This window comes from Rhinatrema bivittatum, chromosome 7, assembly GCF_901001135.1.
Source record: "Rhinatrema bivittatum chromosome 7, aRhiBiv1.1, whole genome shotgun sequence".
Classification (NCBI taxonomy): domain Eukaryota; kingdom Metazoa; phylum Chordata; class Amphibia; order Gymnophiona; family Rhinatrematidae; genus Rhinatrema; species Rhinatrema bivittatum.
This window is the reverse complement of record NC_042621.1, coordinates 1,556,932-1,578,783: the sequence shown is the minus strand read 5'-3', so window position 1 is coordinate 1,578,783 and position 21,852 is coordinate 1,556,932. Positions and strand designations below refer to the sequence as shown.

At 44.7% G+C, this 21,852-nt stretch overlaps 1 protein-coding gene across 3 annotated transcripts in view; it reads right to left on the bottom strand.

Moving 5' to 3' along the window:
• ZCCHC14 (zinc finger CCHC-type containing 14) overlaps positions 1-21,852 on the bottom strand; it is a 307,427-nt gene that overhangs the window by 48,102 nt on the left and 237,473 nt on the right. For 2 of the 3 annotated variants that reach the window (XM_029608037.1, XM_029608036.1), the window contains exons 10-13: positions 10,382-10,473; positions 9,337-9,464; positions 4,102-4,245; positions 2,096-3,538 (exon numbers count right to left, since the gene is read on the bottom strand). In XM_029608037.1, coding sequence (XP_029463897.1) covers positions 2,096-3,538; positions 4,102-4,245; positions 9,337-9,464; positions 10,382-10,473 — 1,807 coding nt within the window. The remainder of the gene's footprint in view (positions 1-2,095; positions 3,539-4,101; positions 4,246-9,336; positions 9,465-10,381; positions 10,474-21,852) is intronic. The other variant, XM_029608038.1, reaches the window with a different exon arrangement.

Sequence of the window (21,852 nt, the reverse complement as noted above, 5' to 3'; positions counted from 1 at the left end):
GGGCTGACTGAACTAAATAAGTAGTGTCAGCCTTCCTATGTACTGGAGCAATTGATCCAGGGTTTTCCCAGTTCTTTTTGAGGAGATCAAGGAGGACCTGATGAACGGGAATAGAGGTGATCACTTTGGGGGCATCCAGGAATTGGAGTAACTCCATCATCTGGTGCCTATGGTCCTGTTCTGTCTGCAGTTGAAAAGGAACCAACTCAGACATTTCCTTCACAAAATTTATGAATGAGAGGTCCTCTGGAGGAGAACGCTTCCTACTTTCAGTGGGAGAAGGTGGTGAAGGTAAGTCATCCGTGTCTGTTGAAGTATCATCACCCCAAGTGTCATAAGGATCAGCAGACTGTCCTTTAGGAAGTGAAGGGGTTGGATACCTGAGGGTCTTGGTCTAGGCCCCGAAAAAATCGGAGGAATCACCGGAGGCACCGATGATGGCATCGAAGGCACCGGTGCAGGCATCGAAGGCATCGATGGATGAATCGATGGCAAGGGACGCATCGGCATCGATGGCTGAGGCAACACACCTGATGGAGGGATGCGGAACGGTGTTTCTCCTCCCGATGAAGCTGTCATCGGGGAGGGCATCAGAGGCATCGGAGACCCGGGATTCATCGGAGGAAGGGCGTTCATCAGCGCTTCCATTCTGGATAGCAGCAGTGCCAGTGCTGCTGAAATCAGGTCGATGACAGGTTCCACAATCGGTGCTGGTGTCGGAGGGACCTGGAGATGTTGCATCGCCTTGTCGATGGCCTCCTGAACCATCCGGTCCAGTTCTTCTCGGAGACCTGGAGCAAGCAGCCCCGGCTTCGGAACAGAAGAGGGAGGCAGAGGCATAGCCGGAGGGACCACTTTTACAGGCAGAATCGCGGCTCCCAAACCCCGATCGGCTGAGGATTGCCTCGGTGACCTGGTCGCAGGAATGGTCTGTGCCTTTCCTGGACGGGGCTTCTTCGACAGCAGCTCGGACGGTGGCGAGGTCGATGATTTCGCTCCCTTGATGATACGAGTCTTACAATGTCGATGTTTTTCCCTGCGATCCCCTGGATCCTGAGGGGGAGTAGAGGGTGTCGATGGCAGTCGGTCACCGGTTGGTGGTCGATGCTGGCGCAAAGTCGACGGTGCCGGTTCCGACGTCGTCGATGCAATGGACAGAGTCGGGGTTTGAGCACGGAAGAGGAGTTCCATCTTCTCCATTCTGGCTTTGTGACCTTTTGGTGTCATAAGGGCACATTTGTTGCAAGTCAGGACATCATGCTCACGGCCTAAACATATTACACAGACTCCATGGGGGTCTGTGATAGACATGGTGCGAGTACAGTCCGGGCACCGACAGAACCCCGACGCCATGGCCATTGAAAAAAATCGAGCCACGGTACGGTCGATGGCCAGTAGGCTGCAAGGGCCAACTCGATGGTAATCGACGGAAAATGGGTAAAAACTTACTGGAGTACCACGGTCAGAGAAAAGTTAGAGGAAGGACCCCTGTGGGGCAATTTAACTTTAAATAATTCCGTGAGGAAAAGTCCTGTCAGGAATCTCTTCAGAGCTCCTTTACCGTGAGGCTACTGCTGCGCAGAAAAAAGAAGTCTGAAGGGGGACCCCTGCTGGCTGCAGGGTTAGTGCCATGCTGGGCATGCCCAGTAGGGGCCAGTCAAAGTTCTGGAAACTTTGACAGAAGTTTTCCATGATTGGGCTCCATCCTGATGATGCCACCCATATGTGAGGACTACCATCCTGCTTGTCCTGTGAGAAAGAAATAAATACTAAGAGACACCGCTGCTAGAGGAGGAAAACCTGAAAAACAACCCACTAAAAATGTGGTAGAGTGCAGTAAGTACAGAGAAGGTGAAAACTGCAACTGTTCGATGTGACTGACAGATGAGCTGCAGTATGCCGCTCAGCTGCAGGGATATAAGAACTCTTGCACAAACTCAAGAGGGGTTTAAACAGTTTCACCGTAAACTCTAGAAAATGCGTTCCATGCTGATGCTGTCACCCATATACATGACTACAGTTAACTGCTTCTCTTTAAACAACAGAACTTCCAGATTTCTATCTCCAGCTATAAACACTGGAAGCAGAGTCTTACCTTGCTGATTGAAGTCCATTGGTGGCTGTTTACAATCCTGTGCTCGGTGACCACTAGCACCACAGTTGTAACATGAAAGGTTCCCATTCTTTCTGTGGCCTGTGCTGTTTGGGTTTCCTATCATTCCATGAGGCTGGTATACTCCTGCTGTCCCTGTCATGAAACTTTGCATCGGGGAAACTGCAAAATTAGATGCCCCACTCAGCACAGAGTCTGGATTTAAGCTGCTGTTGTAAGGAGAATGAACAACAGGGAAATTGGTGCTGCTGTTGTATTGCTGTGTGTTGATGTAGCCATTGTTACATAAAGGACTGAAGGGCAAAAAAGGGAATGTAAACATGGATGGAGGGGAAAATGGATGCTGGAAATAATTTGCGTAAGTTACAGCCATGCCACCAGAACCACAGTTTCCACTGCACCCACAAGAACTACACACCATGCATCCCGTTTGCTGCTGTTGCTGATGGTGGTGATGATGGTGATGATGAGGTGTCTGATTTGGTAATGGGAGATTCACTGCAGGTCCACTACCACTGCTGCCACTACTGCTATAATAACTGTTTTCAGCAACAGTGGGAAGGGTGGGGCTAGAACTAGGAGCAGGGCAGCTGGATAAATTTGTCATGTTAGTAAACGATGTGCCTTGATGACTGCTGGAGGTGGCAGTGTTACTCATTGCACAGAAACTGCCTGGAACTGGGGCTACTGGCATACTGCTAATTGCAGAAAAGGCAGCTTTGGTATTGGGTGTGTACAGAGCAGTCCTGGGGTTTATTATTGCAGGAGATACACTTATTTGCATGTTGCTGGAGCATGGTGTTTGTCCAACCACAGAGGAATCAGAAGGAACGGAGGATGGTACAAGAAGTTTGATTGGTGGACGAGCCACATGGAAGACTGTACTGGATGTCATAGTAGCAGCAGTACTAGATTCCACTATCAATGTTGGTTGTGAAGCAGTTTTAATCACTCGATCCATAGTGGAAGGATGGCCAACCTTAGTTCGCACACCAAAGTTAACAGTAGGTGGTACGGAGCTGTTTTCAGGGACTGTAGGGAGAGCCTGCATGGACTGCAGAGATGGTGTGGGCATCACATCCAGCATATTTCCAAAGCTCTTTTCCACTTTAATGCTGCTTCTGGGTCCAGGTGATACTTTATTTCTTTCTTCCACAGACAAAAGTGAGTGCACAGAAGATGAAAGGAGCTTTATGTCTGTGTTTCCTCTGTCTGATTTATGCATCGAATTCATGATGTGGATGGGGGCAATGTGAGAGGAGACTCCTGTCATCGTTTGCAGTGGCAAGGGATGGTGGTTGGAAGGATTTGAGCCTGCATCATTCTGGACTGGCAGAACCTGAGCTGTGGGTCTGACTGAGCTGGTAGGAAAATGATTCAGTAACATGACTGGCTTGTCCTTTTCAGAACCCTCCATGTGCATCTCTAGACAGAGAAAGAAGTAAAATCTGTAATTACTAGTCCTAACTGTAAATGGTATTCTAAAATCTCTTCTCACACACTGGGAGCGTAATATAAATTATATAGCCACTGTTACAATGAAAAAGAAATAACAAAACTGGAGTCGTACTACACACTGTATTTTATTGATATGTGGCATTTAGAATTTTCCTCATACAATGAACATATCAAAGTATATCTTCAATACTAAAATCCTTGTATTTAGAATTCTGTAAGTCATTTCCTTATAGTTAACTTTAAAATATACACTAGTATAAAATATTACAATATTTTTTACTTCAAAATATTCCACTGAAGTTGAATCCTATGCCTACTCAGAGCATTACAATTTCTTTATAAAACTGCTGACACTCGTTCAAAAACTAAAATTTTGGTATCATTTAAAGGTGAAGAATTAAGAGCTTCAAAAGGCACCAAACCACGAGGGAGCCCACTCTGCAACTGTGAATCTATTAGCATTTAAATAGACAATGCCAGGTTTACAATGACTACTCATGGCAAATATACATGAGGTTTGGTTTCCTTACGTCTCTCATTTTCCTCAGCGCTGTCAGAGCTTTCTTCCCTAGCTTGGATCCCCATGGGGCTTGATGGAGAGCTAGAATACTCAGAAGAGGAGCTGCCTTCTCGAGGCATATGCTGGGCACATTGTTCCACATCCACACGCAGATCTGTATATTAGATACATGTGAAAAAAAAAAAACCCCAACACAAAAAATATGACAAATGGACAGAAGATTGGCAAGTTTTTAACTCCCTATAGCTCTCCCATTTCTATTACTGATAAAAAAGTAATTGAATTCTTAAACTATAATCAAAGTGTTCAATTATAGGGATAACATACTTGAGAACAGCAGGGATTTTCAACACACACTGATACATTTGTGAAGTAAATGCACCACAGTGTGCAGATTTCATGCAACACTGTGACCTTCCACATCCAAGACAACCAATTAATAAGTACATATAAGGAAAGAAAAGAAAACAGCTCCTGCTCATTGTACCTAGGGTTCAGTGAACTGATTAAATGCCTAGTACAGTGATGGCCAACCTTTTGCGCTCAGTGTGTCAAAATTCATTAAAAAAACGAGCATAACTCGGGTGGTTTGTCACTTCTAGAAAAATCCATAATTTTGTGATATTTGTAGCTCTAATATTAATAACAAAAAGTTATAATTTTAATATATGTTCTGTATTTATTAATAAAGCAAAAACAAATAATTCTTTACCTTACCTGCTTAGTGACTTTTTTGTTGCTGAATTTCATTGGCTAAATCTTCAATTAAAACACTCTCTCCCCCTCCCCACACACACACAAACTCTTACTCCCCTGGATTTTCTCACACTCACTCATGCTCTCACACTCACACAAACACACACACCCAGGCAGGCTCCCAGTCTCTCTCACACACACACTGAACCCCAGGCAGGCTCCCATTCATTTTCACACCACTCCCGCTCCATCCTCCAGGCAGGCACCAATTCATTCTCACACACACACACACACCCCCCCAGGCAGGCACCCATGCATTCACACACATACACCCCCATGCAGACTCCCATTCATACACATGCACACACTAAAGGCAGAGACCCCCCTCTCTTTTGACAGCAACCTCGGAACCTCTCTCATTCCTCTGCTGCCACTGTCACTGCTGCCACATGGCTATTGGGGAGGTGCCGATTGCTGCTACTGACACTGAAGCCCATCCTGCTGCCTCCTCTGTGCCGGCCCCACTTTCTCCATGCTGATCTCGTACATTGTGAGATCTGCATAGAGAAAGTGCTATTGTTGCACATTCCCAAAGATTACATGTGCCAATCACTAAAAAGTAATTTATTTTGTTTTTTACCTTTGTTGTCTGATCTTCATTTTCTAATTGGTTGGTCACAGGCTTTTTTTCCCCCACCTTCCCTTTCTTATTTTCTTTGCCAATTCCTTTTATATTGTCTTTTTTTTCTGTTTCTTTTCTCTCCATCTTCTTCCCTCAAACACACAGGTTCTCATTCTCACATGCATTTCTCTCTCTCACACACACTGTCACATGCTCTCTCTCATACAATCATTCATACACACAGTCTCTCACTGGCACATGCTGTCTGACTCTCACACACACAGGCTCTCTCTCACTCCCACATGCTGTCTTGCGCAAGCACAGGCTCTCACTCCCACATGCTGTCTTGCTCAAGCACATGCTGTCTCTGCAAACATTCAGGTCCTCACTCTCACACACAATCTCTCAACTCATCTCATACATGCACACACACACCCCCTCTACAGACCCTCTGCCTCTCTCTCACCTCTGGGCCTCCTCTTCGCGGTCGCCGCAGGATGGGCTCTGCGGCGGCCCTGCTACTGGACCTCTTCCTCTTCTCGGGCCACTGCGACTTGGGATTCGTGGCGGCCTGTAAACGCAAGCGCTGCTCCTCTTCTGCACGCGCTGATGCTTCACCTCCTTCCTGCCCACGCGGCTCCAGCAACGTTTACTTCCGGGGCCGCACAGGCAGGAAAGAGGAGCAACAGCGCGTTTAAATGCAATCTTTTTCTTCAGGCCATGGTGACGTGAGCCTCACCATGGCCCTGCCTATCTGCCTGTTGCTGCGCCCGGGGACATGGGGGGCGGGGTGGAGGGGTCTGGAGGGTGGGGGGATACTAAAAAATGTTGGGATTACTACCTGATAATCCCCCTTTTCCTTAGTGTAGACAGATGGACTCAGAACAAATGGGATAGTATCCGCGTGCTAGCAGTTGGAGACGGATCTGACGTCAGCACGGGGGCGTATATATCCCCACAGGAAGCGTAGCTATTCAGTAATCTTCCTTGCAAAAGCTGTTATAGATGTGTGTACTGACGCTCAGTGAAAAAGTGAAACAGGATTCCCCTGACCGATTGACAGTAGCTGGAGACCGCCAGCATTCCCAACCGGAAGGCGTGGACACCTGGTAGAGTGTACGCTCTTATGGAAACAGATGACATGGCTTACCTTGAATCGGTGATACCCATGTACGCAGGCAGCTGGGCGGGATGCTGAGTCCATCTGTCTACACTAAGGAAAAGGGGATTATCAGGTAGTAATCCCAACATTTCCTGGCGTGTAGCCAGATGGACTCAGAACAAATGGGATGTACAAAAGCTTTACTCCCAGCCTGGGCGGGAGGCTGCCTGAGGCCCATGTAGTACCGCCCTCGCAAATGCCGAGTCCTCCCCGGCCTGAACATCCAGACGATAGAACCTGGAGAAGGTATGGAGGGAAGACCAAGTCGCCGCTTTACAGATTTCCGCAGGCGATAGCATCCTGGATTCTGCCCAAGATGCTGCTTGTGCTCTGGTAGAATGAGCCTTGACCTGTAGAGGCGGAGACTTCCCGGCCTCTACGTACGCTGCTCTGACAACTTCTTTAATCCAGCGGGCGATGGTGGGCCGCGAGGCCGCTTCACCTAGCTTCTTCCCGCTGTACAGGACGAACAGATGGTCCATCTTTCGTAGGTCTTGTGTAAGTTCCAAATATCTGGGCAGCAATCTGCCAATGTCGAGATGGCGTAACAAACGCCCTTCTTCAGATTTCTTCAGACCCGCCGTGGTAGGCAAGGATATGGTTTGATTAAGATGAAACTGTGAAACCACCTTAGGTAGAAAGGAGGGAACCGTACGAAGATGGATAGCCTCTGGAGTGATTCTGAGAAAGGGATCACGGCAGGACAATGCTTGCAGTTCTGAGATGCGGCGGGCTGAACATACAGCCAGCAAGAATACTATCTTCAAAGTGAGGGAACGAAGAGACAGGCCCCGAAGGGGTCTGAAGGTGGATCCCGCAAGGAAATCCAAAACAAGGTTGAGGTTCCACAAAGGTACAGGCCACTTCAGTGGCGGACGAATATGCTTGACTCCCTGCAGGAAGCGAGAAACATCCTGGTGCTTGGTGATGGTCTTGCCATCCCTCCTGGGACCATAGCAAGACAGCGCAGCCACCTGAACTTTGATGGAGCTGAGGGAGAGACCCTTCTGAAGGCCATCCTGCAGGAAATCCAACACAATAGGGATTGTGGGTGCATGAGGATTGGTGCTTTGAGTGTCTCACCATGCTTCAAATACTCTCCAGATCCGGATGTATGTGAGGGATGTGGAAAACTTGCGAGCTCGGAGGAGGGTATCAATCACGGGCTCCGAGTAACCCCTCTTCTTCAATCTAGCCCTCTCAAGGGCCATACCGTAAGAGAGAATTGAGCCGGATCCTCGTGAAGAATGGGACCTTGATGTAGAAGGTCCCGGAGAGGAGGCAGGGGAAGGGGCTCCCCCGCCAGTAGTCTTCTCATGTCCGCGTACCAGGGTCGTCTTGGCCAGTCTGGCGCCACTAGAAGGACTAGGACCCGGTGTCTCTGAATCTTGCGGATGACAGCGCCTAGCAGAGGCCACGGAGGAAAGGCGTACAGTAGAGTCCCTGGAGGCCACGGCTGAACCAGGGCATCGATTCCGTGTGAGCACGGGTCGCGCTTGCGGCTGAAGTATCTGGGTACTTGAGCATTGGACTTGTCTGCCAGTAAATCCATGTCCGGAAACCCCCAATGATCCACAATCATCTGGAAGGCCGTGGGTGAGAGCTGCCACTCTCCCGGATTTAGGCTTTCCCTGCTGAGGAAGTCTGCTGTGGTATTGTCCTTCCCGGCGATGTGGACTGTGGAGATGTCCTGAAGATTCACCTCTGCCCAAGTCATCAGAGGGGCGATCTCCAGAGATACCTGTCGGCTTCTGGTTCCGCCCTGACGATTGATGTATGCCACCGTGGTGGCGTTGTCGGACATCACTCTGACTGCTCTGTTCTGCAGTCTGTGGGCAAATTGAAGGCATGCCAATCGGACAGCCCGGGCCTCCAGACGGTTGATGTTCCACGCCGACTCTTCTCTGTTCCACCGCCCTTGTGCGGCGAGTTCTTCGCAGTGTGCGCCCCAGCCGCTTAGGCTGGCATCTGTGGTGAGCAAAATCCACGTGGGTGAGGACATCTTCGATCCCCTGCTCATGTGGTTGGACTGCAACCACCACCGTAACTGGGTCCGCACTCGGGCTGGTAGAGGTAGGTGCGTGGAGTAGGTCCGTAGACGGGGGCTCCAGTGAGAGAGCAGGGCGTGTTGTAGAGGTCTCATATGGGCCCTCGCCCAGGGCACCACTTCCAGGGTGGATGCCATGAGACCAAGAACCTGCAGATAATCCCAGGCGGTGGGTCGACTGGCTCCCATCAAATACTGGATACGCTGCTGAAGTTTCAACTGGAAAGCACGCTCAACTAGCGTGCAGGCACTCCAAACTGCTTTGGAGACGGAAATTACTGAATAGCTACGCTTCCTGTGGGGATATATACGCCCCCGTGCTGACGTCAGATCCGTCTCCAACTGCTAGCACGCGGATACTATCCCATTTGTTCTGAGTCCATCTGGCTACACGCCAGGAAACTAGTTTTAAAGGGTAGGTGCAGCCGATAAAAAAAAAAAAAAAAAAAAAAAAAAGGCTCAGCACAGCCGATAAAAAAAAAAAAAAATCCCCGATAGTCCACGAAACCTGCGCGTGTCAGCAAAAAGACTCGGCGTGTCACCTCTGACACGCGTGTCATAGGTTAGCCATCACTGGCCTAGTACAACAGGTGGTTCATACAGTTCTGCATCATATTCATATGGTATATACACAATGGAACACACTGTATTGTAACATTACCAAGCTAGAGTCTAGACATTGCTAGCGCTGTTTTTCTTTGTAATATAGCTTCATTACCTGCAGTATGGTTATAGCGAATGCTCTGGAGAGGCCCTACATGACTTGTAGGGGGAACCCTTGCCACACCACTGCTGTTAACTGAAGAACTGATTGTTGGGTTGAGACATCGTTTTTCTGATTTCTCTCTAAAATTAAAAAAAAAAAAAAATCAAATTACATTTTTAAAAAAAGTTAGACAATGTTGGGCGAATTTTAAAAGCCCTTGCGAGTAAAATTCGGGGATTATGTGCGTGGCTGGACCTTGTGCGCATTTTCGAAAAGACCTGGCCATGCATGTAACCCCCAATATGCGCAGAAGTGCAGGGCCAGCTAAAAGGGGCGGGCTGGGCTATGTGGTCTGCGCAGGGAGGGGAGGGGGCCGGCCGGGATAGCGGCCATTAGGCCCTGTCCCAGGGAAGCGCATGCCGGCACGTAACTTACTTATGTTTCGAAGGAGCAGGTAAGTGAAAAAAAAAAAAAGAAACCCAACAATAAAAAAACGATAGTTAGGGTTAGTTTAGGGGTCGGGGAGGAAAGGGGAAAAGGGAGGAAGGGTAGATGGCGTTAAAGGAAAGTTCCCTCCCAGTCCACTCCTTAATTGGAGTGGACTGGGAGGGAACTGGGCAAAGGCCCAAATGCATCACCGCACATAGATTACAAAATTCCCCCACCCGCTATGTGCAAGTCCTGACAGACCTGCACATGTGCATATGGGAACCGTATTTTATAATATGCGTGCGCCAGGAACCACAAGCACATGGACTCGCGCACCTTTTAAAATTGCCCCCCCTTAGCTTTTTCAAAGGGATGAGGGGTCATTTGGCAGCCTATGAAGAGATTAAATACTTTTATGCTTGTAAGTTATTTTCTAAATTCTTTCAGAAGACAAATTGGCAAACAAGTTACCAATGACATTACAGAAGGAACAGACCAAGCTGCATGATGTAATTTCTGAAATTCTTTCCCAAAAGAACAACTGGGACAGAGGCCAAGATATGGGACTGTGTGACAACAGACTGAAATAGCTAAACAGAAATGGCTATCCATTTTTCTTCACACTTACTTTTCCAGCTCCAGCTGAGTCTTGAGCTTTTTCTTTGCTCCCATGGTAAGGGATTCAAACTTATTCAGATCTTCCTCAGTAAGGCTCAAAAACTTTCATAAAAAAAAAAATAGAAAAATCTCACTTGAAATATACCTTTTGAAAAGTAAATAAGATGGGCATGAAAAATCCATGGGTTTTCAGACTGGATTTACATTTGTCATCTAAGAAGTTGCAACTTCTCCACCTCATTTATTATGAGGTCAATTTTCAAAGATCCATTGAGTGGATAAGATAAGTTTATTTTAATAGGTTATCTTTAAGTGAATTTTCAGCGGAACCTTAACCAGCTAGATTTTCAGCTGAATATCCTCCTAAATTTAGCCAGTCAAGTTTAACTGGCTAAACTTAGGACAACTATTTGTGCGGCAGGGTTGCCCACCTAACCTTACCCGGCTGACAAGCAGCGCAAACCAGCTATTATTATAAGCCTGTTTTAGGAGCTGTTCTTTTTGTGCCAGACTAAATTTGTCATTCTTGTAAATTTAGGAGGTTAAATTTAGTTTATTTAAAATGTATAAACCACTTATGAACATTCCTAGGCAGTTTAAATTAAAATATCCATAATATAAAAACAATATTAAAACAACAATAAAATGGACAAAACATAACAAAAGACATAAGTAATATGATCAGAACATAATAAAAAATAAAACATTAAAATATAAAATATGGGAGAATTATACTGCTAAAACTCCTGCTGTTAAGCTAAAGTTTACTGTGTCTGGAAAACCCTGCTGAACTATTCAAAATTAAAAGCTTGTTGAAACAGAAAGGCTTTCAACATCTTTCTGAATTTTGTTAGGACAGTTTCTCCTTTTAATTGCTGTGGCAGTGTATTCCACAGGGTTGGGCCCTGTACATAAAAAGAGACGCTCTCGAGATTTGTCTAAATGAACAATTTTAAAAGAAGGAATATCTAACAGCAACTGTGAGGTTGATCTTAAAGGTCTTTCAGGACAGTATAGTTTTAAGACTGCATTGAAACTCTGTGGGGCAATTCTCTTGATCCCCTTAAAAACTAGCATAAACAGTTTGAACTTTACTTGTCATTGGACTGGTAGCCAATGATGTTTTATCAAGTGAGATGTGATAAGCTGGTGAATTGGTACTCCTTCAATAATTCTGACTGCCGAGTTCTGGACATACTACAAAGCTCTCATTGCATTTTGTGGAAGCTCTAGATAATATGTTGTAAAGTCAATTGATGACATTACTAGGGAATGGATTACAGTTTTTAAATGTACAACATTCAGAAATGGGGATAGTTTTCTTAACATCTGAAGTTTAAAATAAGCACTACGTAATACTTTTTTAAATATGGTGATGAAGCGAAAGCCTGGTATCCATGATAATCCCTAGATTTTTTACCTCTTCAGAGATAATTATTTTGCATTATCTATAGTCAACATTTTAGGCACCAGACTTTGACAAACTGAGAACTAATCTGCTATTAGTCAGCCATCCACTAAACTTTTTTTTTTAGACAGGATGTGACTTTTATCAAGTGTTTCTGTGCAAAATCCTTTCATAGGAATAAAATATTGTATGTCATCTGCAAAGATTTGATAGTTGTGGAGGAATGAGGGCAGGAGCTAGAATTTTCAAGAGCAGGTTTAAATGGCTAACTCCTGGAATCTTTTTCTGAATCTCTTTCGGCTGATGCCTTTTCAAAATGTTTCTCTTTAAAGATTGAGAATTTGAGCTTAACTTTTAATGATGTTACTCCCTGGTTTCAAAATAATACTTCCATTTGTCCTCCTATCTGGACAAAGTTTGAGGCTGTTTCTTCTGTTGAAGTTTCTAACACAGTTTCACAAATGAATAATGTAACTTGTCCTATGTACCTATTTCAGTATTCAAAGCTATGATAGACATTCTTAATTCATCTCTTACTTTTATTGTTAATAAGTCACTTAACATTGGTTCCATGCCCAATAGTTTAAAAAAAGCATTAGTTAAACCACTATTGAAAAAATCACATTTAGATGTTAATGATGCAGCAAACTACAGACCCATTTCTTTATTGCCATTTGTTGCAAAGATCACTGAATGCAACAGCTTACTGATTTTCTTGAAGACAACGAAATTTTAAATCCTCATCAGTTTGGATTTCGTCGCTCAATGAGTACTGAACTTCTACTTATTTCTCTTATATACACAATTAAACGGGGTCTTGATAGTGGATATATCATCTGCTTTCGACACGGTTGACCATGACATTCTGCTTTTTCGTCTTCGTGACTGTGGCATTGTAGGTTCTGCAACTTTCTTAGTTCTCTGATTATTTAAAAGATCGTTCACAATCCTTTAAATTTAATCAGCTAACTGAAGCTCATTCTTTAAAATCAGGAGTTCCAAAAGGCTCTGCCTTATCCGCTATGCTCTTTAATGTGTATCTTGCTCCCATTACTAAATTGCTGGCAAGAATTACAGATAGATATAAAATTTATGCTGACGATATACAGTTTTTTTTAATCAAAGTACAAACTCCCTGGCAAAACACAGTAGATCATCTTCATTTATGCTTGTCAACTATAAAACAGTGGCTACACTAGAATAAGCTATCTCTTAATACAAATAAAACTGAGTTTTTGTTGTTATATCGACCTCACTCTGATCCTCAGAATGACACAATCATTCTTGACAATTTACCTTTTTCACTCAATAATCTGATCAAAGGTCTTGGTGTCTTTTTTGATGCTACTTTATCATTTAAACCCCAAATCAAAGCAATTATCAAAACGGGGTTCTTTAAATTACGCCTAATTTCTGGATTACGTCATTTGCTTTATAACCCCGATTTTCATACTATCGTACGTGCCATTATTTTTCCCACACGTAGATTACTGTAACAGTTTATTAGGTTTACCCAAAATTTCTTTACAACCATTATAATTATTACTAAATTCAGCTGCCAGACTCGTATCAAACTCAAAATGCTTCGATCATATTACACCTACTTTACTCAGTCTAAAATGGTTACCAATACTCGAATGTTATTTGGTATAAAATAGCCATGACTACATTCAAACTGCTTAGTCCTGACTCCTCCATGGACAAATGCCTTATTAAGGATATATAAGCCAACCCGTGAGTTAAGATCTTCTTATCGCGGCTTATTGGACATACCTTCTGTTCGCCTTGCTCATTTATCTTCAACTCGTGAAACATTTTCTGTAGCTGCTCTATCTTTATAGAACGCTCTACCTTACGATTTGCATATACAAGACAACTTAAAAAAATGTAGATGCCTATTAAAAAGTTTCCTCCTACAGCATGCCTATGGCTAGTCTTAAGTAACAGATGCTGGTTAAGTGAGGTTTGTCTTTTTGACAATTAATGTATAACACAGACTCCCTCTGAAGATTGCTTCTTCTCCAACATGTCATGTTTACCTTGTGTTGCTTTGGGATGATTTTCTATTGTTATGTCTTTTTGTTATGTAGATGTCATCAAATTATTTTATATATGTTTTATTGTAAATTGCTTAGACCTATTTTTGTGTTAAGCGATTAATAAATTTTAATAAATGAAATGAAACCTAAACTTTTTGAAAATCAACCTATTTAATGTCTTCCTAACCTAGGCTCAATTCAAAGTTAATATATATGAAGCAGTTGTTACACATACTGAATTATCATTGTAAAACAGAGATGATATAATTAGGTCAGCTTAATAATTTGCAAAAAAAGGTTCAGGATACACTTGAATTATAACTGTGATGAAGGTAATAATGTAATATATTCTTCAAACTACACAAAAAGATCCAGAAGTGGAAAGCCAGTGATCTCACAAAGAGCTATAAAATGGCTATTTCAAGGTTTTTAGACATGTTTAATACAAGCAATGAATTATATATTAATAACAGATATAGCCGCTTATGTTTCTAAGACTGGTTCTACTTACAACTGTTTTAATTTCTGAAGCAGTTTAGTTGTCTCCATTAAAGGAATGCGTGAGGCCACTGATAACATAAGGGCTCACACTGCATTAGTAATTGTTCAGCTTTACCACTAATAACTTGAAGAAATTTAAAAGTTCCATTTTACTAACATGTTTCAGAATGAGTACTAGCATTACTCGGTATACACTACTGCTATGGACTGTATTGATCTGGCTTTATGTAATTGGGGCAATGCTCAGAATCTCTGTTCGGAAACAACTTTATGCAAAATGGAGAAACTACTACTTACCTGATAATTTCCTTTCCTCTGCACTCAGGCGGGCCAATCCCCACAAGTGGGATGTACTAAATCTACTCCTGAACAGGGTGGGAGGCTACCTGTGGTCCAGTGAAGAACGCATGTGTGAAAACTGCTCTCTGTGGAGCCCGAACATCTAAGTGGAAGGCTTCGGAAGGTATGCAATTAAGACTACATTGCTGCCCAGGAAAACTTGGCTAGAGACAATAATCAAGGCTCCGCCCACACTAGTGCCTGAGCCCTAGCGAAATGTGTTCTAAGTCGCTTAGAGAAAGGAATCTCAGCAACCAAACATGCGACCATGACGACATCTTTTTGCCAACAGGCTATAGTTGTTGCCAGTTCCTCTTGTTTACCTCCACCAATGAGCAGAAACAATTGATCAGACTACCTGACATGTTTAGTAGTCTCCAAACCATCTCAGATGCTGCTTGACATTCAAGGTATGTAAGAAACAATAATCATGCTCAACTCTATTCCTGCCCAGCACAGGCAGGAGAAATAGACCGATTCAAATGACATGTCAAAACCATTTTTGGCTATAGAAGATACAATTTGGAACTGCATTGACCCTGGAGTCACACCTAGAACAAACTGTCCTTAAAGAAAGTAGCTTCAAGGAGAGGCTACGTAGTAGTTGAAAAGCAGGAGCTGCCAAAAATCTAGAATCAGATTAAGGTTCCACAAGGGCACTGGTAGCCACCAAGGAGGACAAAGATTCTTAACTTTCTTCAAGAATAGAGCCATTACTCCCATTGTGTCACATTCTCTCATCATTAAATGTACAGTACAAAATCTATGCTGATGATATCCAACTTCTTGTACCTTATAAATCCTCCTGGTCAGAAACACTATCCATGATTCAGTTATATCTCAGTACTATTGATCAATGGATGGCCCACAATCGTTTAAAACGTAATAAGAAGAAAACAGAAATTCTGTTTCTGAGCTTTATTTCAAATTCCATCAATGCTCCTCCAGATAACATTTTGCTGGGAAATGACGTTATTCAAATTACAAAAATCGCTCGAAATCTGGGAGTTTGGATTGATTCAAATTTATCTCTCTCCCAGCATATTTCTAAGGTTGTAAAAAAATTCTCTCTTTAAACTTCACGTGTTAAAACAACTACGACCATTACTATTTTTCAATGATTTTAGATCAGTGCTGCAAGCCTTGATCTTTTCAGGGATAGACTATTGCAACGGATTATACCTAGGTCTGCCTGAATCTTCTATCAAGCACCTTCAGCTAATTCAAAATTCAGCAGCTAGGCTTCTTACAGCGACACCGATGAGACAACATATCACACCTGTTCTACAGAATTTACATTGGTTTTCCACAAGGCCAAAAACAGCTAAAGTGAGCTCACTCATGCCATGATTCTTACAGCTCTGCAAAAAGAGAGAGACTGGAGAGGGACCTCGCATGGACGCATGGTATAGGGCATGCTGAGCATGTACAATGTGCCTAGTCAATGTAGAAACTTTGACATAAGCGGAAAAAAATCTGCTGGAAGTTCCCGCAGTGAAAAAAGCAACATTAAATATTACAAGACAAAGGGCCTTCTCAGTAGCGGGACCCATAATGTGGAATAGTTTGCCCAATCCTTTAAGACAAATACATAACAGGAAAGAATTTAAAAAAGCCCTAGAAACTTACTTCTTTAAGGAAGCTTTTCGGGAACTTTGATTCAACTTAAAATCAGACAGGCCTAGATACGAAGGTTAGCCACTCGTAGCCACAGAAAGCTAGGTTTATATTCTATTAATTTATATGTTTCTTCTCTTATTTATAAGATAGCGGTTAAAGTTTTTTCTATTTTAGTATATTTTGTTTATATTGATCAAGATGTTAATGTATTTTTTAGCTTTTTATCATTTATTTTATATTTTCTTTTCATTGAATTAGTTTTTCTTAAATAGTTTATTTTTTTAGAAAATTTTGTAAACCGCTTCGGTCATTCATGTAATGGTGAAATGGTATAGAAATGTAATAAATAAATAAATACTGAGCTACCAGTTCACAAAGAACCGCAGCCTTCCCGGACCGGAGGATCCATCGTCCCAGGTACGGGCAACTGGCTTACGCTCCCTATGGCCCAATCAAGACCCCGTGTCCCCAGAGTTGACTGAGGAGCCAGCTGGAACTTGGGGGCTCTCTGCTGCCTAGGTCAGCCATGGAAGCCCTGATAGTGTTGATGGGAATGAGGAGGCAGAGGATAGTATTTCGTTTGGCGAAAGACAGACTTCCTTGGCCCCAGTCTCACCGATTTCCTGGATAAGGAAGATGGGTCCGGAGTACTGGTGGAGAGTTGTTGGAGGGTTTTGTGGTGGTTCCGAAGCTGGGCCATAGCATTCCTCACCCTATCTCCGAAGAGATTCTCTCAAGTATATGGCACATCAGTGAGTCGTTCCTGTACCTCTGGTCGGAGATCCAAAGTCCGCAGCCATGCCATTCTGCAGGTACCGATTCCAGCTGCAGAGACTCTCAATGCCGTCTCAAAAACATTGTAGGTCGCATGGACCTAGTGTTTTCTGCACTCCAGGCCCTTATGCACCAGGACATGAGGATTCTTGCAGCTGCTGAGGCAGCTGCTCAGCCACCTCCTGCACCTGCTTCCAGATGTCCCGCAAGTACTGGCTCATGTACAGCTGGTAGGCGGCAACGCGGGCAATAAGCATGGCGCCTTGAAATACTTTCCTCTCAAGGGCGTCCATTGCTCCATGGTCCTTCCCCAGGGGTGTCAAGGAATGAGTCTAAGGGTGCTTGGCCCTTTTAAGAGCAGTTTTGACCACCAACAACTGGTGGGGCAGCTGATGCTTATCGAATCCAGCAGTCTTCTGGATGAGGTAAACCCCATCTGTCTTCTTATTGACGGGAGGCACTGTGAGGGGGTATTCCCATATCCTCAGCAGCAACTCCTTAAGTATCATATGTACCAGGACCACCACAATCTCCTTAGAAGGCTCCACGAACTGGAGGGTCTCAAGCATTTTGTGCCTGGCATCCTCCTCCATCAATAACTGAAAAGGGATGGCTTCTGCCATCACCCTCACAAACCCTGTGATGATAAAGCCCTCAGACGGAGACTTCCTTCGCTCCTCTGGAGGAGAAGGGTCTGAAGGGAGTACCCTCAGAGCACTCCAAAGCATCATCCCTTCAGGGGTCATAGGGTTCTTCCTCCTCACTGTAGGCAACGATGGGTCCCCATAGGTGCTCGGCCTACGTCCAGAGGTGCAGGCACCATTAGAACTGGATTTGGGGGGGGGGGGGGGGGCAGGCATCGGCATCTCTGTCGGTCTCTGTGGAGCTTCCTTTTTGCAGGAACCAGCGATAACCACCGCATCAGAAGGGGGAGGCATCCGTAGCCCGCTGGGCACCGATGCTGTGCCGGGAACAGACACCAACTGGGTTGGTATTGCACTCATGAGCATGTTGAGCTTCTCCAGAAGTGGTACAAGGATGGGTGGCACTGGGTCCGGTGCCATTGGTGCCACAAGACCAAACCCTGCAGTGCCCGATCCACCACTAACTGGACTCGATGCTCCAGCTCATTCCTTGAACATTACCAACGCCAAGACTGACTGAGAGGAAGGAGTAGCCACCAGATCTTCCTCGGACCCTCGAGGTGGATCAGTGACTGACACAGGACAGGTGGAGATCATTGTGGACCTCGAGCACCGATGGAGGATTGGCACTCCTCACCACGGGGTTGCTTCAGGGGCATCATGGCAAAAGCCAGTGCGTCCCAGAGCCTGGCATCGTACATCAACGAGGACCTGTGCCATTGCTTCTTCGGCTTCCTTTGATGCTTAGCCTGATCCTTCCCCAGTGCCGAGGCCAGTGACTAAGAACCAGATGTTCTCGGTTTGGAGGAGATTGACGATGGTCAGTCTCCAGTGCTCGTCTGCCTGTGACATCAATGAAACAGTCTGTCCTGCTGATGTTGATGGCTCGGAGTCCATCGGTGCGGCTCCTTGGTCCAATGCCAATGGCTCAGACTTCTTAGACCTGAAGAATTGCTCTATCTTGTTAAGTCGAAGTGGACATCCCTTCGGGGTCATCTGGGCACATAAGCGGTAACCCCAGACGTCATGCCCCTAGGCTGAGGACACATGTCTCATGAGGATCCATAATAGACACAGTCCTTGAGCACCCGGGGCATCGCCGAAAACCAGACGTGGCCATGACGGATGAAACAAAAGGGCACTAAAGGAAGACGATGGCGGTGGGGCATTGATGCTCTGCCACTAAGGGGGAACCAACTGCGAAAGGAAACTTACCCGAATCGCTGAAAACCCTGACTAGGAGACACTAAGGGAAGGCATCATGAGGGACCTGGCGATAGAACAATGAGAAAAAATCCGCAAAAAACTTGAGAAAAACCAAGTTTTCCACAAGGCCAAAAACAGCTAAAGTGAGCTCACTCATGCCACGATTCTTACAGCTCTGCAAAAAGAGAGAGACTGGAGAGGGACCTCGCATGGACGCATGGTATAGGGCATGCTGGGCATGTACAATGTGCCTAGTCAATGTAGAAACTTTGACATAAGTTTTCTGCATCAGGGATCCATCTGATGATGTCACCCATGTGTGAGGAATACCATCCTGCTTGTCCTCGGAGAAATGACTGTAGTCCCTAGAAAATCTCACTCATAAAAATGAGGATGGGCCTATAGGCCTTAATCTAATGGCTTCGAATTGAACATAAAGAAAAATTGCTTACCTTGTAATAGGTGTTATCCCAGGACAGCAGGATGTAGTCCTCACATATGGGTGACATCGGTAATGGAGCCCTATGTACGGAAAACTTCTTTAAAAGTTTCTATGAAAATTTTGAATGGCACCGGAGTGCCTACTGAGCATGCCCAGCATGCTATGATATTCCCTGCCACAGGGGTCTCCCTTCAGTCTTGTTTTGTAGCAATAAGCGTTAGCCAAAAATAAAATAAAACGTAATGGACCCAACTCCGCGGGGTGGCGGGTGGGTTTCGTGAGGACTACATCCTGCTGTCCTGGGATAACACCTATTACAAGGTAAGCAATTTTGCTTTATCCCAAAACAAGCAGGATGCTAGTCATCACATATGGGTGATTAGCAAGCTAGAGGCTGAGTCATTTTAAGGTGAGCAACAGTGAAGTATTGTTGTTGAAATGAATCAGCCGAAATTACAGCAGGTTGGATGTAGAAGGAGTTGGGATTATACTGGAAACAAGTTCTTTAAGACGGATTGTCCATAGGCTGAATCTTGTCTTCCTTCTTTGTCTAAACAGTAATGAGCTGCAAAAGTGTGAAGAGAACTCCATGTTGCTGCTTTGCAAATGTCCAGAATAGGTACAGAGCGAAGGTGTGCTACTGAAGTTGACATTGCTCTGACTGAGTGTGCTTTTACTTGCCCTTGAAGAGTAAGGCCTGCTTTGTCATAACAAAATTGTATGCAATCTGCTAGCCAGTTAGACAGAGTATGCTTACCCACTGCTTTGCCTGGTTTGTTTGGATCATAGGATACAAACAGTTGACTGGATTTTCTTTGGGCTGTAGTGCGGTTTAAATAGAAGGATAACGCACGCTTACAGTCCAAAGTGTGTAAGGCTCTTTCTCCCTGGTGAGAGTGAGGCCTAGGAAAAAATGTAGGTAAAACTATTGATTGATTCAAGTGAAATTCTGTGACAACCTTAGGAAGGAATTTTGGATGAGTACGGAGTACTACTCTGTCATGTAGGAACTTTGTAAAGGGTTCGTATGTGACTAGCGCTTGTAGCTTGCTGACCCTTCTAGCTGATGTAATGGCTATAAGAAATACCGTTTTCCAAGTAAGGTATTTAAGGTCACAGGTATTTATGGGTTCAAATGGAGAACGCATAAGCCTAGTTAATACTACGTTCAGGTCCCATTGTATGCCTGGGGAATGAACTGGAGGTTTAATGTGATTTAGGCCTCTCATGAATTTACTGACGAGAGGCTGTGTGGAGATAGATGTATCTCCCAGCTTGTTATGGTAAGCTGAGATTGCACTTAAGTGTACCCTTACAGATGACGTCTTAAGACCAGAGTCTGAGAGATGGTAAAGGTAATCTAGTAGTGAGGAAGTGGGGCAAGTGAAAGGATCTAAGTCTTTCTGAGTGCACCACAAAGTAAACCGTTTCCATTTGTAGGAATAATTCTTTCTAGTGGAAGGTTTATGTGCAGCTATAAGTACTTGAGATATAGCGGATGGAAGGTTGAGAGGCTGTAAGATCAGGCTTTCAACATCCATGCTGTCAGGGACAGGGATTGAAGGTTGGGATGGCGCAACTGACCTTGTTCCTGAGTTATGAGATTGGGAGCTACTCCCAGGCGAATTGGATCCCTGACAGAGATCTAGCAGTGTGGGAAACCATACTTGTCGAGGCCAATATGGGGCTATGAGTATCATTGTCCCCTTGTCCTGTTGTAGCTTCACTAGAGTCTTGGTTATGAGTGGTATCGGAGGATACGCGTATAACAGGCCTGAATTCCAATGGCGAGCAAAGGCGTCCCTTGGTAGGCTGTTGGACTGCCAGAGGAGAGAGCAGTAATTGTTCACTTTGTAGTTCAAGTGGGATGCAAAGAGATCTATCGTCGGATGACCCCATCGTTGGAAGATCTTGGATGCTATTGCTGGATCCAAAGACCATTCATGCGGTTGGAACTGACGACTGAGGCGATCTGCTACTGTGTTGTGGATGCCTGCTAGGTAGGTGGCCCTCAGAAGAATTGAGTGTGTCAGGGCCCAGTCCCAAATCTATGCTGCTTCTTGACAAAGGAGATAAGAACCTGTTCCTCCTTGTTTGTTGATGTACCACATGGCTACTGTGTTGTCCGTTTGGATCAGAACAGTCTTGTGTAATAGGCAGTCCTTGAACGCATGCAGCGCATAGCGTATAGCTCGAAGCTCTAGGAAGTTTATTTGAAAAGAGGCTTCGAGCTTTGTCCACTTGCCCTGTGTCTTTAGATGACCAATGTGTGCTCCCCACCCTAAGGTGGATGCATCTGTAGTCAAAGTCACTTGTGGAACTGGTTGCTGGAAAGGTAGGCCTTTGAGCAGGTTGTTCATTGATGTCCACCAGAGGAGAGCAGATTTGAGCTCTGGTGTAATGTGAATAGGAGTGGACATTGGTTGAGTGGCTTGTATCCACTGTGTTTTGAGTGTCCATTGTAGAAGTCGCATGGTCAATCTGGCCATGGGAGTTACATGAACTGTG